The 14,916-nt window shown below is 40.7% G+C and overlaps 1 protein-coding gene across 6 annotated transcripts in view; it reads left to right on the top strand.

The window, feature by feature from the left end:
- The window catches only part of SMOC1 (SPARC related modular calcium binding 1), a 165,946-nt gene that overhangs the window by 83,435 nt on the left and 67,595 nt on the right, over positions 1–14,916 (top strand). For all 6 annotated transcript variants that reach the window (XM_048949787.1, XM_048949786.1, XM_048949784.1 and 3 more), the window contains exons 4-5: positions 6,827–6,926; positions 9,097–9,144. In XM_048949787.1, the coding sequence (XP_048805744.1) occupies positions 6,827–6,926; positions 9,097–9,144 (148 nt within the window). The remainder of the gene's footprint in view (positions 1–6,826; positions 6,927–9,096; positions 9,145–14,916) is intronic.

Below are 14,916 nucleotides of genomic sequence, written 5' to 3'. Positions count from 1 at the left end.
TAAACAGCGTAAACGGTTTTGCTTCCAGCTGCTCACAAATAGATCTGGTCTGTTGGAGGTTGCTTGGACACTGCATCTCTTTAGCAGAAAATTGGCACCCCCAGGTTCTGCTCTGCAGAAGAGCTGTGTAGGCTGGTTCTTCAAGTGCCTGGGGCTGTGCAAAAGTCAGATCTGTGATGTTATTAGTTTATTCTGGTTCAGTACCCTCTGAGCATCTCCATCCAAACTCCAGAATCTCATCTGGGAAGCTTACAACATAGTTAGTGATGTTTTAGGAGGAATATCCACTAAGATCTTCAGCTTTGGATCCCTGTCCCAGTAAGAATCTAACCAGTTACACACATTTCAGCGTATACCCTGTACTTGGAGTTGCTTGGGAAAGATTTTTCAGCAATTTCATCCCTGTCGTGTAACTTTTATTGCAGACATACTTAAGGTGAAAGAACAATTTTGATGAGAGGGGATAAAATATCCATGTGTATACATAGAATATCAGATGTCTTGCTTGACTCACAGATGTTGAGCTGAGCCTCTTCCTTGTAGATGTATACATAGCATGTAGATGTTCAGGCCAACATTGCTATCCTTGCCATCAGACTTCAAACTATCTGTTTTTGTTTCATTATTGAGTGGAAATTCTTGCTCCCACAAGAATTTCATGGGACAGAAGCAGTGCAGGTTTGGAAACTGCTTTTGGTAGTGCTAACAGTATGTTCACAGAACCTACTTGATCTTTACCAGATTGAGCTGTTGACTTTGTTTCATCATCATCCTCTTGATTAGAAACCAAATTGCTATCACATGTTGCACTATGAGTGAACACAGAAAACAGTGCTAAGTGAGGCTTTTTGAGGCAGCTCAAGTCTACATTTTCTAGCTCCTTGAATTTCAAGCAGAACAAAGCCGATTGAGTTTGGGGGCTGGATCTACCACACTTTGGAGGAGTCCTTAGACTCAGGAACCAGGGCATAGCCGGTCTGGTGTTCTGCCCCCTGCAGTGTGTGCTGCATATGGAGCAGCTGGCAAGGGGGACCTGCTTGTCTTAGTTCCTCCTGCTCTCCTGCAGAAGAAATGGCTCAAAGACCAAACAGTTGGATGTAGTAACAGTGATAGAAGGGAGGAGGGCAAAAACTTTGCTTTAGTTTATGTTTAAACACTTTGAAGGTGTCCTGTGTGTCTTACGTGCACTCCTATAGACTCCTTTCATAGCCTGCAAAATCTAGACTGAAAAGAAATATTGCCACCAATTATATTGATGGATGTCCAATGCTCCTAGTCAGAGCTGCTTATAATGAATTTTGTGTACTGCAAGAAGGGGAGCAGCCACCTGTTAATTCCTTATTTTTATAATTGTAACTATGCACCATGTCCATTACTTCCCTTATTCTAGGAGTCCGTGTACTGCCAAGACCTTATCAAGCCTCCCTTTTAGTACTGTTTGTACATCTAAAAATGTAATGTGGATCTTCAGTGTGGAAGAGGTGGTGGCATTGAAGGCACAACAGAATGACTGTATATAGGGACAGACCTGGTGAATTATTCTGGAAAATGCAGTAAGGCTATTTCTCCATGTTCCAGTCACTATGTGAGGAATATTACTTATATAACAAAAGCTCTTAGTGATTAATCAATAGTAATATAAGCAGGCAGATAAAATTTGAGTTGTTCAGAACATAAGGATGCTTGTTTGATAGGAGTAATTTGATTAATTGTACAGAACTGAGGTCATGTACTGTTGTGCAGAATTGGACATGGCTAAAACCAGTTTCAGTTCCCAAGACTGGCTCTCTCCTTTTTGTTGTTATGCTGTGTTTTGCATAAATGCCATTCCCTTTCCATGCTGCACTTAACCTGCTGTGATCTGTTCTTCATAAACAACAGGCTCTATTGGGTAATCTGCGCACTTTCTTTTGCTGCCTAGTGCCATTGGGCTTGTTGCCATGGGTTGAGAGAGACTTGCATTCTTCATAGTTTTCCCCCAAGCAGTTTGGTGTGTTTTTTTTTTTTTTTTTTTTTTTTTTAGAAAAGGTTGCTGAGGTTTTAAACAGAATCCGTTTCAGACAAATGAATATGAACGTGAATAATCTTAACCTTACTCTGAGGGTATAGTCTTGTGTGGCTTTTTGTGATGTCTTGCTGTTTTGCCACCTCCTTCCACTGTTTAGCTTTGTTTTTTTCCTTTCAAATCTGCCTGTGAGCAGCTGAGATATAAATATGTATATTTATGGCATTTCTTCAAGGAACAACCAGTCTAGAGAGTAAAGGAAAAGGTTTTTAAAACACGAGTGGGAAACCTCATGGAAAGTGACAGTATAAGATCATTCGTCCTTAATGTTAAGAGTCACTTTTCTGAAGTGACTTCCGAAAGGATTAATGCGACTTTAGCTGGGGATTGCTCTCCTCCTTAAAGTGGTATCTGTGCAGAATGTGTCTGCTGGCAGTACTCTTGAACATGGCTGACATGCTTTGCCACAAATCACTTTTCCCTAATCATATTAAAAGTGAAATTGCCATGAAACAAATGTTTCCTGAACCAGTGTGTAGATGTAAGAAAAGGTGCTGCAGAAAGCCTTGGTGGGAATATGGGAATGTGTCTGCACAATGTCATTTGGGAAGAGGTAAGTGCGAGCAGGGAACAGAAAAAGTGATGAGAACAGTTTAAGGGACTGAAATCCCAAAGAAGCTCAAACTTAAGTTGTAGGCTGGTTGCTCCCTAAAGCTGTCAGTAAAAGAAAGGCAGGCTTCTGACAGTAGTCAGCTGACAGCCTGGAAGAAAGACACAGTCCAGGTCTAGGAAGTCCTGTGAGGTATTTAAACCAGAGCAGAGATGGGAAAAGGAGAAATGGACTGCCAAGGGAGGTGGTGGAGTCACCAACCCTGGGGGTGTTCAAGGAAAGGCTGGATGTTGTGTTGAGGGACATGGCTTAGTGGGAGCTATTGGGAATAGGTGAACGGTTGGACTGGATGATCTTGAAGGTCTTTTCCAACCTTAGTGATTCTATGATTCTAACCATCCCCTTGATTCACCTTTGTCAAAAGGCTGAGAAGGGAGAATGTGACTTGCTTGTTAAGAAGTTGAAGACTGCTTGGCAGTCTGATTCTGGCATTGCTGCTGAGGTGCTGAAGAAACCCAAACACTGGTGGCTTTTTCCCTCAGGAATTAAGAGGCAGAAGTGTCTGCAGTGACCGTAGTTTTGAAGCTTTCATATTGTAATGAACAGGATGAAGGCAGGTGTTCATTCATGCAGATAGTGGCTAGAGTGGTAGCTGCTGTTTAATTTCACACACTGTGATGGCACAGGGGAATAAGAAGCTTCTGCCACACTCTTAATTGGCAGCAGAGCAATTTTTGTTGGGCTTTTACCTCGAGCTTTTTATCATTTGGCTGAGGCACAGCTAAGGTGGCATATCTCTCACCCCAGCAATGTGAAAAGGGTGTTGACCTGCATATTCAGGGATGCCGATGCTCACAGGGCTTTAAACTGCAGTTCAATTTTTATTTTTTATTTTCATTTATTTATTTATTTAGAAAGTGTAGCTGTTAGTAGGAAATCTGGAAGACCTCTGATTTGCAGATTTTATTTCTCTGGCTCCCTCTTATGTAACTTTAAATGTTTAGCTGTTGGACAGGTGTATGGCAGCTGGAGATGCCTAGCTGTCTGTAATTAGCCTTTCCTGCAGCACTGAGCATTCTGGAGCTTGGTTAGTTATTTTGTTTGTAGAAATGATAATGTCTTTTTTATGTGTCACAGCATAGTCAGCTTTAGAAGATTAATAAGAGGGGAAAAAAAAAAGAGGAGTCAGACTCACTTTTGATATAACCCAAATGAGAAACTCAGTAACCAAAGATGAGATTTGTGCAGTAAACCTATGTCATTTCTACTCTTCTGACTAAGTATTTAAAAATCTTGTTACTGTAGGAGTAAGAATAGATTGAGGATGAATTTCAAGTAGAAAATTTTAATGTGAAACACAACTCTAGCCTAAGATCATTGGAAACTCATTGAAAAAAATGCAAAACAAAACAAAACACAACTGAATCTCCAAGGTTCCTTGCTGTTAGGAACTCTGGAACAATTAATGCTTTACAATGTTTTATTTTGTCTACACACAATGCTTAGGAGGTACTGGATCAGCTTATTGCCTTTACATTTTTCAAATCTACCAGCAGTGCTGTGTAATTGATGAAGACTATTCCAGTTTTGTTGTTTGTTTCCACACCTTTAAGCTGTAAACTCTCTAGTCTGTAAGGCCAATATTCTTATAACATCTTAATGCGCTGAGACCCTTCCAGGTATCATTATGAAAGGCAACATCTCTTCATGAAGACATTCAGGAAAGCCAACTGAGGTAAATTTTTGAGGTTCATGGAGCATGTTTTTCATAGTTGTCCTGTCTTTAGTAATGAAAAGGCACAGGCTGAGTTTTCATTGCTCCTTCTGACCATTGTAGGGAAGTTATTTTGTGCTACAGTGAAATACGTGGTTGGTGTGAAAGCTGTCAGTTTGAGATTATTTTTTTATTATTCTTATTTCTTATGGAAAGGTGCTATCTCATACCAGTACAGAGACCAGGTTTCATTTTAGTTATTCTCAATATTTCTTTGCTTGTATCACTGTAATATCCTTGAATTGCATAAATTGGTATGCAATAGGTAACTTTCCAATGGAATAAAATGCATACCATACTCTCGGTTGCAGTGTCTGTCCTATATCTGTCAGTACACCTTTTGGACTTCCCTGCCATCAACTCTTATTTTCTGAAGGTTTGACTAAAGGGCTTTCAATTCACTTGAATTTAAAAAAAAATGCTAGCTATATTGGGAGTTCCAGAAGAAATGATACTCTCACATTTTCATGTTAAAGAAGAAAAAAATAGAAATTAAAGAAGAGAAATAGAAGTTTTAATAGAAATTAAAAAACCCAACAATGTTTGTTGTACCTTTGTTTGAAAACACTTGAGTTGGGATGTCTAGTTCTGAAAAACTGATCCAAAATGCAGACACTTCTATAGTATAAAGTGTAATGATCTTGCTCTTTTTTACTATTAGGTCTCAGATGTAAAGCCAGCATCTTGTGCTGTTGGGAATGCAATAATATGCATAAGATCAGCAAAGATAAACATTAAACACGGAAATCCAAGCATTTCTATTCTGAGTATATTAGATATATTTATAATGCTTTTAAATAATTTGCAATCAATTTTGTGTTATTTTGAGAGAATAAAAAAGAAAGTGTGCAGATAGCAGGAAGAGTGGATTTAGTAATGTGGGTACATGAGAGTATTGTTGATTTTGGCTGCTAAATGTGAATTTGCTTGAGGCAAAATGATTGCTTTGTGCTTTAGTAAAATCCAAGATAAACACGTGGTACTGTGGCATAATTGCTCTTAGATCATGTTTTATGTGATACTCAAAGCCTCTTAAAAAGACCATCGTTAAGTCTCTGAACAAACTCCGCTACCTTAGGGAATCAGAGCCAGCTGTCAGCAAGAGGGGGAATAACTACTCTGGTTCTGAAGGATCCCTAATGAAGGGAATGGTGCAAATGCCTTATCGTTCTTCTGTTCTCTGGGGAGAGTACTGAAAAGGGAAATCAACTTCAGTGAACTTCCTTGGAGAAGATGAGAATGGACAGAAAACAGCTTAAAAACAAAATTAAAAGGTTTCTGAAGGGATTAAATTTCATGGCTTTATCAGAACTCTATGATAGAGCCATCTCTAGGGCTTGTAGAAGTGTAAGAACTGTTATACCATTCCAGGATGCTGATATTACTGATGCACAGATTTGGCCACAACTGGAAGCGTGTTTACTAGGAAGCGTTTTGAAAACTGATAGTATTTACACACAGATGCCTGTATGATGATCATTTACTTTTGTCTCAAAAGAAGTCAAATGGCATCCTCAATTTTTTCTAAATGCTGATCGCTCTGTGAAAGATGAGGCAAAAGATGTAATGAGATTTGTTTAGCTGGATGAAATTACAGTGCCACAGGAATAATATCTGCATAGACATCACTAAGACTGCACCTCAGGTTAGGTCAGGATTTCTTTTCTCACACATGAGCTAGATATTCTGGTGTCTTTCCACAGTGATGGAAAGAGCTAGGGAATTCTAAATGTTAAGTTCAGATACAGCTTTTTAAACATGAGGTAATTGAATCTTGTGCTGTGCATCTTTTGGCTCGTGCATCCCTCATCAAATGTTCTGAAATTCTTGTCAATAGTCAAAGAGCAAGCATCTTGCTCCTGCTGCTTGAGTTGACATAGTAACAAGAGTGAGCTCAAATCTGTCTGGAGAAAGTTTGTTAATATATTAAGTGAAATGTTGTGTTTTTCTAGCTGTGTTTACTGAACAGAATGCTCTCACAACTCCCACAGAGCGCTTCTCTCAAGCAGTGGCTGTGGAAATGGTCTGAGGTGGCCTTTCCTCATTCCAGCTGGGATGCAATGGGACTCCAAGGAGAGATTATTTAATAGTGAATAGTAAACAACATTTAGGAAAGGGTGGGATGAGCTGAGACATGATTGCTGCATACCCAAAGTGAAGTGTTCTCAGCTGAGTTTCTGTAACTTCTGTTACCTCCTGAATTGCAGCTAAAGGAGTAGAAAAAATAGCCTTTCTTTGGGGAGGGAGGTGGGAGGAGAAAGTCTTGGTCAAAAAAAAACGTGTCCACCAAACAATACTCTTCTACGTGACTTTCTTGCTCTGAAGTATCTCCTTGTGATGCTTCAGGGCTGGGTCTTCCACTGAGATGTGATTTGTAATAGCAGTGGTGGGTGAGAGAGTGAGAAATGAAATGCCTGCTCTTTGCTTTATCAAACAGGTGCAGTGCCATACCTACACTGGATACTGCTGGTGTGTGACACCTGATGGCAAGCCTATTAGCGGCTCTTCTGTACAGAACAAAACTCCTGTATGTTCAGGTACTGTGGGAGTGGCTTCAACAAATACCTTTTTGATAACTGAAGGGGCATGGGGTGGGCATGTCCTGTTCAGAGTGCTTAGTCTTTTCAGGTGACTCAGCCAGTTTACCCCATTTATAACTGCAATTGTTGCTTGTATCTCCCTGTTTGCTTGCTGGCATTTGGAACCCTCAAGGAAGCTTGGGCTGTGGCATTTCCACCTGGCACCAAAGGTACTTAACACTCTTAAAAGGCTCACTGAGAAAAGTCTCTAAGGTAACAGAGTGGAAGCAAAGCTTGTGGTTGCTGAGGCACAAGCTGCAGTATTACTATGTACACCAAAAACAGGGGTCCCCAATGGCAAATGGGATAACTCCTATTCCATAAGCTGTACTTAAAAGAAATGGCTCTTAGGTTGCACTGAGTTGGATTATGGAGTCATGTTGCTTTCAGAGGTTGGCAGAAATGCACTCAGACTTCGCAAATCATCATTTTCTGTACTTAAAGCAAACTAAAGTTTTGTTTCTCCCCACAATTCAGTACAGCAAGCCACAGCTCAAAAGGAGTGGGGCTGGAGGAGGGCTTCATATTTTCATATGCACAAATTCCTGGTTTAGATTTTAGCTTTACGGGCTGTGAACAGAGCTGCAGTGGCCATTGCAAATACCAGGCACAGGGGGAGATGGGAAGCTGGTTTCTGCAGTTTGGGAGAATTTAGAAATGGCACTAGAATGATGACCCATTGCCCTACAAAAGAAAAGAAAGTAGGCATAGGCTTGTCTAACACGTTAAGTAATCCCATGTAGGGATTGTTGCCTTTCGCTTCATGCTGGATGGTTTGTACTTTGCAGGTATTTGATGCATTTCTGCTCTCACACCTTGCAGAGTTTGCCCATTAGGTGGGAGCATGGTAGCAGTCAAACCTCTCTTTTTAATCCTTCTCACCTTCTCCAGCATCTTCTTGATTGTAGGATGAGCTGTGGTAATAAGCATACACAGTGACTTGCGTGAGTATTCAAGTTGAGTGTGGAGATATCTGTGGACCAGTGGGTCAAGTATTGTGGCTTGAGGGGATGCTTGGTGTTTCACATGTACATGGAAAGAAAGTAAGATCTATAGGGGAATTTGGCTTTTGTCCACCATTCCAGATCTGGCAGAGCATGTTTTAGAATATGTTTTATTCATCTGTTCACTTATTCTTGAGCTGTTTGTAAAATTGCATTACCAGTAATCTAGAGTCACTGTGTTTTATAGGACACTATAAGTTAGCCTATGGCTACTAGTATTGTGTACCTGATTCCTTCTTGTAATTTGACAGTAGACCTGTGGTAAACTCGTCTGCAAGTTCAAGTGCTTAGGCAATAAAGTTTAGGGCTTGACTGGACTCTCGGTGCTGTCAAAGTTGCCTCCTTGAAACCAACTTCAGATCTATGTTTCCTGAAGGGACAGCAGTCACTGGAACTGTTTGGTAATGGTGCATAGAAGAATCAGTTTCCTAAAACTGTTTGTCAAAAAAGAAATGCTTGCTGTGGATTTTTGCGCTTTTCTGCTGAAGTTTTAGTGAAAAATTCACGCTGAAGCACTAAAACTGTAGAAACAAGTGCAGAATCATATATATTATGTGAAATTTTAATTGTATATTTAAGTAAACAGGATGTGTCCTATTCAAGTACCTGCTGTACCTTATCTAATGTCTCTTTTCAGATGGCTGTGGATGTTCAGGACTTGTCTGAAATCAGTTGTCTGGAAATTGTCCCTCTTAATCCCTTTCCTTTAGAATACTGCCCCTTGCATCCCCTGCATGCTCTCCCCACCTGTTTGTGATTTGTTCTTCTTGATGTTTGCAAAGCAAAGAAGTGACTCTTATTGATCTTTCCTTCTTGTCCTTGGATTTATTCCAGGTTTCTTACTAGTGCACTGCTGTGTTAAACTCTTTCAAATCACTGGATCCAAATACTAAAGATCTCTTGTTTACTCACATCCTAATTTCACAACGTTAATGCATAAAACTTCCTTATGCTGTCTCAGTTGGTTGAAACCACAGGATCTCTGAATTGTAAACCAAGCTGTTGGCAAATAAAACAGATGTTTTTTTAGATTGAGAAATTGACTGTTTTCAGGTAATATTACATATTCTGTGTGATCCTTCAGCATCTAAAAATGTTTCTTTTCTCTTTTTTTTCCACTTCAGGTTCTGTAACTGATAAACCATCAAGCCAGGGTAACTCAGGGAGGAAAGGTGAGTGGAGTCCTGTGCCTCAGCACAGGTTGTTTTGTAATAGCAAATAGTTCCCCAGCCAAGTCTGTTGAGATAACTTAGAACCTGGGTTTCAAAGCTCTATGTGTAAGAGGCTTACATGCTTTTAGACCTCCCCCTACAGTAGGAGAAATAAGATGACAGTTTGTTTGTGCATTACTGTATGGATGAAAAACTGTTTACTCTTCTCTGTATTTGTCAGCTGAGAAATGGTAAATGAAAGCAGAGCTTCCCAAAGAGACAGCAGTATAGGATAGCCTTTGTTTGTTTGCCTTGATGTTGGCTACAAGTCTTTCTCAGTAAAATCCCTAGAGATTAGGGAAACACTTGCAGTCATGATTGTGACCGTATATGTACTTGTAAAGGTGTATGGGTTGGTTGTGGGTTTGTTTGTTTGTTTGTTTTGTTTTAAAGTGATCTGTATAAAACCTTCTGGCCTATTAGAGCAGACCTATGTTAAAACTCATCTGCTCTTGTAAACTTTACTCTTTTGTGCATTAAGAATTGGCCATCTTTCCTTTCACTGCTTTCTTCAGTCCTCACCTCTTCTGGTGGGGCGCTGGATGTGTCATTGTTCCTCTCATTTGTGTATTAGTAGGCCTTCCCTGTGTCCTCCAATTTATGTTCACTGATATAGTCATGGGATGAATGGCCGCTAGAGCATACACGATGAGCAATCAAGTTTGTCTTTAGATGTCCTTTAGCTGTTTTTCAGTCCGTTTTCTCCTCAACCCCCCCTGCTCATAGTCAACTTTTTACCTTCCCCTTACAGTAGAAAAAGTGTGTTGAGTGCAATCTCCCTCCTACTGGTGAGAATGAAGACAGTTTCCTGGGAGTAGTTCCTGTTTAGATATATGAAGCAAGGTTGTTACTACTAACTCTAAATCAATTGCCCCTGAGACTTAAAAATGCAAGAAAATGCCTACCTTGGTGTCTGATTTTAATCTGAAACACATTTCTGTGCTGGGACTGTCACTTAATAGGAATTGTTATGCTTAGAGCAATGATGCATTTTGAGTATATCTGCTCTCCAGTCTATTTGTTGTTTATGGGAGCTCAGAAAAAGGTAAGGAAAAGAAAGAGGCAAGAAAAACTATTAATTTAAGACTTGAAGGCTAAAGCATTCTTCTTACTTCAGATAAGGATGTCTCTGTAAACCTGTAATTATCTATTAAACCTCACGGCCTGTGTAATTGCCACCTGAACATATTGTTATCATTCTATTAATACAACTATTGCTAGTCTGGCCTGAAGTACAAGCAAGTCGCTCTTGTGTTATTTTAGAGTGGTGTTGTTTGTAGGCTTTCTACCTGAATAGTCCTGGTTTGCTCTTTTAGAACTAGAAGCAGTTGACACAGAATTTCGTAAGAAACAGAAGCAAAGGGAAAAACATCTGAACTTTTTTGGCTGGAATGTACAGAAGAACTGTAAATGGAAGGAATTAAGCTAAAATTTGTAACATAAATTGACTGTTCTGCGTGCTGCCTGTGGCATCCTATTTCGGGAACGTGAAGTGTGATCACGTGGATGGAGAAATATCCTATGCATTCAGTAGCTGTCAAGAAAAGGAAAACATTTCCCTTTGGGTCAGCATGCTTCAAGCAATCATGTAAACTTTACATCCTCTCTAGTTTTGAATGTGTTCATCTGTTGGAAGCCTCCATATAAGCCTTTCTCCTCCATATTAGAAAAAATCCTTGTGAGCGATTATTACGTGGTCTGTATAGATCTTCTGAAATTGAGAAAGCCTTCAGAAGCTGAAATAATTTGGTTTAAAATTTGAGGGAGTTTGCAGTACCCTTTTGACTAGTGAAAAATGCCTAGTCTAAAAGTGAATTTGACTTTTTCATCAGCATTTTTTGACTGATGTTGTCATGATCCAAAATGGGATTTGTGGTAACGAAACCTGAAATGAGAACAGGCAGCCTGGCTTCCCTGAAGCATATTGTTCACTGGAGGTCTGGCTTCTTTAAAGGCTGGTGGCCCTTCTAGCTGAATATTTAGAGTCTTTCTGTAAAGTCTACCCTTTGCAAGAATACAGAAAGGGCAGAATGAGGAGGAGTCTGGCAGAAACTGGATCAGTGATAATATCTGTCTTGTAGAGGCACATTTTAGGAACTTCTGTCATCTGTTTAGGCCATTCTCAATAGAATTAGATTTTGGAATTTCCTCACTGCACAGCGGACTCCTCTCTATACCTCCAGTTCAGGGTTTCTGGATCAAAATTCTCACAGAATGGGCTCTCTCGGGAGGACAAGAAATAGCTAAGACTCTCAAAGTTGATTTCCTTTGTCCTATTCATACAGGAATGTGAAATATGGAGCTAATAAACTTTGTGTGATGTTGGTACCTTTCAAGGCTTTAGCGCAAAATAGTTATTTGGATGGAGGCTGCTCTGCCTGGGAAACAGTACAGGTGGATATGCTTAGGCTATTAGGTGACAAGTGAAAGGGGGGACTTTACAAGTGTGTTAACTGTCATGTAGGAGGAAGAAAATAATGTTGGAAGGGGAAAGGGGGTAGCTATCAGTAATACGTCTCTTTCTCCAAGTGCTTTGGCCTAGTTTCTAGAGGTCAATAGGTATGACGGAGGCATGAGATGATGTGAAGTGTGAAGGATGTGAATACGTCCTTCCTGTTTGCAGGCTGTTTCACTGCTGATAAAATGAAATGGCTTTATGGTCATTGGCTTGACATGTAGTTCCAGAAGTGGCTCTTGGGAACTTTCTTCAGAGAATCACAGAATGGCCAGGGTTGGAAGGGAACCTCAAGGATCATGAATCTCCAACCCCCCTGCCATATGCAGGGCCACCAACCTCCCCATTTAATTCTAGACCAGGCTGCCCAGGGCCCCATCCAGTCTGAGAGAACAGGCAACAGTGCTGACAAAACATCTGCTGTATTTTTAAATCCCATGCTCTAGTTGTCCATGTTTTCATTGCTGGTTTTTTTGTATGATGTAATACCAGTTACCCATGCAATTTGCCCTGTAAGGTAATTTAAATCAAATCAAGCTGGCACCAAACTTAAAACTTTAAAATAGCCAGTATTGATTTGTTTCATGTCTGTGAAATGCTCTGTTGTTGGAAGGCAGAGAAGAGCTGGGCCTGGGGAAGTGATGACATGTTCTTATATGGTAGTGTGGAAGCCCAAGCTCTCCAGGACTTGCAATTCAGACATTTACCACCATTTCTCCTGTGCTGAATTCAGTTTGCTTGAAAGTTTTATAAATAAGATTGGTCCCTCTTATCCTTGATTATGTTAGGTGTGAAGAAACATGGCTGCAGCAAGAATGCTGCAATGTGGCTGATAGTACTGAAGGATGTGTGTGTCCTTTGTGGGCAGTTTCAAAAAATCTAGCTGATAGCAAGCTAATGTTTACAATGAGCACGTGTGGAGTTTGCAGGACACTGAGCAGTGCGTTCCTTGCTGTGTTTTGAAGCAGCATTTTGCAGTGTGGTGTTAATACTATTTCCATGCACACTTGCAATGTTCAGTGTGACTATCTCCTTGGAAATAGAGACAGAATCTTTCTGCATCTGTGCAATTCACTAAAAAATGCCCAGCAAGTTATTAGTACTGTGACTCTGAAACGAACGAAATGAAAGGTCTGCACTTGGTAAGAGAGTGGCATTTTGCACACAGGATGATGCGGTGGGGTTTTCTGGGGGGAGAGAGTGGGGTAAGGGAGAAGGCTGGCAATAGTGGGGGAGGGGAAGAACAGTGAAAGAGGTGCCCAAACTTACCTGATGTAAACTATAGGCCTTTTTGCTGATGCAAGATCACTTGAACCTTCTATTATTCAATTCCTATTCTTAAAGTAATTCTGGGCTAGATCTGCACTGCAGCTAAGATGTACCTTGTTGGCTTGATTTTGCCTATTCTATATTGCCTGTGTCTGTGCCAGCAGACACTCCTCAAAAACAGCTGGCATTATCTATTTGATCAAATTCATTCCATTTGGGATTCTGTTTGCTTCTCTTTGGGGAGGAAAAAAAAAAAATTGTTTACTGGCTTCAGCTGTGGTGTTGTGGCAGCACTGGTCTGACCCTCTATGACCTCTCATCCCTTTCATCTCTGAGGCCTTGTGCTCAGTGGCAAATGTTTCTCCCAAGTTGCAGTTCATCAGAGAGATGAACTGAATCTTGATAAGGTCTTTGTCCCTCCCCTGTCATTCACTGCCCTTTGGAGTAGGCTAAAACTCTCTGCTTCTTTACTTCCTTGCATGGTGCACTTTTTTTTTTTCCACATGGTGCACAGCTGTTCTGTACCAAGGGGGATGTTTTCCAAATACTTCAGTCCATGCCCTTATCAAGACAGGTAGTAAGGGAACAGCACTGCCTCTCAAGCAGTGCTTGGTTCAGCAGTGCCCAGCTCTGTGTGCCCTGCTATCCTGACCCTCCAGCTGCCAAGCAACCCTTTCCGCTGGCTCTGCTCTCACAGCCAGCATCCTGGTGGAAGTAGGTTCTTATCCTGGTCTCTGTGCTGTGAGAGAGTGGTGAGTCACTGAGCAAATGACTTCAGGTACCAAGTTAAGGTACGCAATACTGTTCTGAAGTGGTCTGTTCTCTCTCAAGGTAGACTGAGCAACCATGAAGTGAAAAAGAGGGAGGAATTTCCATGCCTAGGAGATGAGGAAGCCCATCTAGTCTGACACATGCTGCTCTTTCAGGCAGGTGGAAAAAGTGCCCAGGATTTTTGTCAGATTAGTGCAGTGTTTCTTGGTAGAATTAGGATATCCAGAACCTGCTGATTGCTGTCTGTTACTTATTCCTGCTTGCGCCCTTTCTTATAAGGAGCTTCTTGCTCTAATTCACTCCAGCTGCTACTTAGTTTGAAAGCCTGAGAGATTTGGAAGATGCACACTGTCCCCTAGAGTGCTGGATCTCCTCTTCTCTCTCCCACTGGGAACTTCTTAAAATATGAAGATGCAGTGACAAGCATACTGGGAGCCAACATAACTGGATTTCTTCACCGCCTAAAGAATGCAGCTTGTTTCTTTCCAGCCAAAGGGAAGCTATGCCACACGTTTGAAACAAAACAAGCAAACACAGAAAAATTATTTTCTTTATCTGTGGAATGTTGAGGCTTTAGAACTCAATGATGCAGACTTGGCATATTGCAACTAGGAGTAGTGCCTTTCAGTCACCAAGCAGGCTCTAAAAAGCAGGCTGATCACGAGGTGGAGGGATATAAAAAAGCAATCCTGTAAATTTTTATTTCCATAAACTCATGCAGTCTTCCGGAATAAAACTGGAAACTGAGTAAATTAATAGTGGAGAGAGGGTCTCAAAAGGAGTGAAATGAACATTTAGGTGAGGATAGTTGTTTGTTAGTGATTGTAACTATTCTAGACACCGTGTGAGAGATCTTGATACTATTTTATATCAACTGAATGAAGGAAATTGGAAAGGAAGTGTGGTTCTATAATCAGGGATTAAAAGATGAATCAAGTACAGGTAAATACGGTCTGGCTGAAATATCAGTGTCTGTTATGAAGAGTGTTGAGTGGTATGAACTCTCTTTTTCTTTCATGAAGTCTCTTGCAGTGTATGAAGTTCCAAGCTTGTTTTGACTAGCTTTATTTCCCTATTGCCAAAGCTGATAACAGCATCTGCAAGTCCCTGAGCCTGTGGCAGATGTGGTGATGTTAGTGGAATGTGAGCTCTGATGGGCCCCACAAGAGGTAAAATCTGGTTTGAGAAGTTTTACGCTTACTGTCTTACATGCAGGCATTGAATTCAGTGCTTTCACT

Source organism: Lagopus muta, chromosome 6 (genome assembly GCF_023343835.1).
Source record: "Lagopus muta isolate bLagMut1 chromosome 6, bLagMut1 primary, whole genome shotgun sequence".
NCBI classification, from domain to species: domain Eukaryota; kingdom Metazoa; phylum Chordata; class Aves; order Galliformes; family Phasianidae; genus Lagopus; species Lagopus muta.
This window is presented reverse-complemented; position numbering and strand designations above follow the sequence as displayed.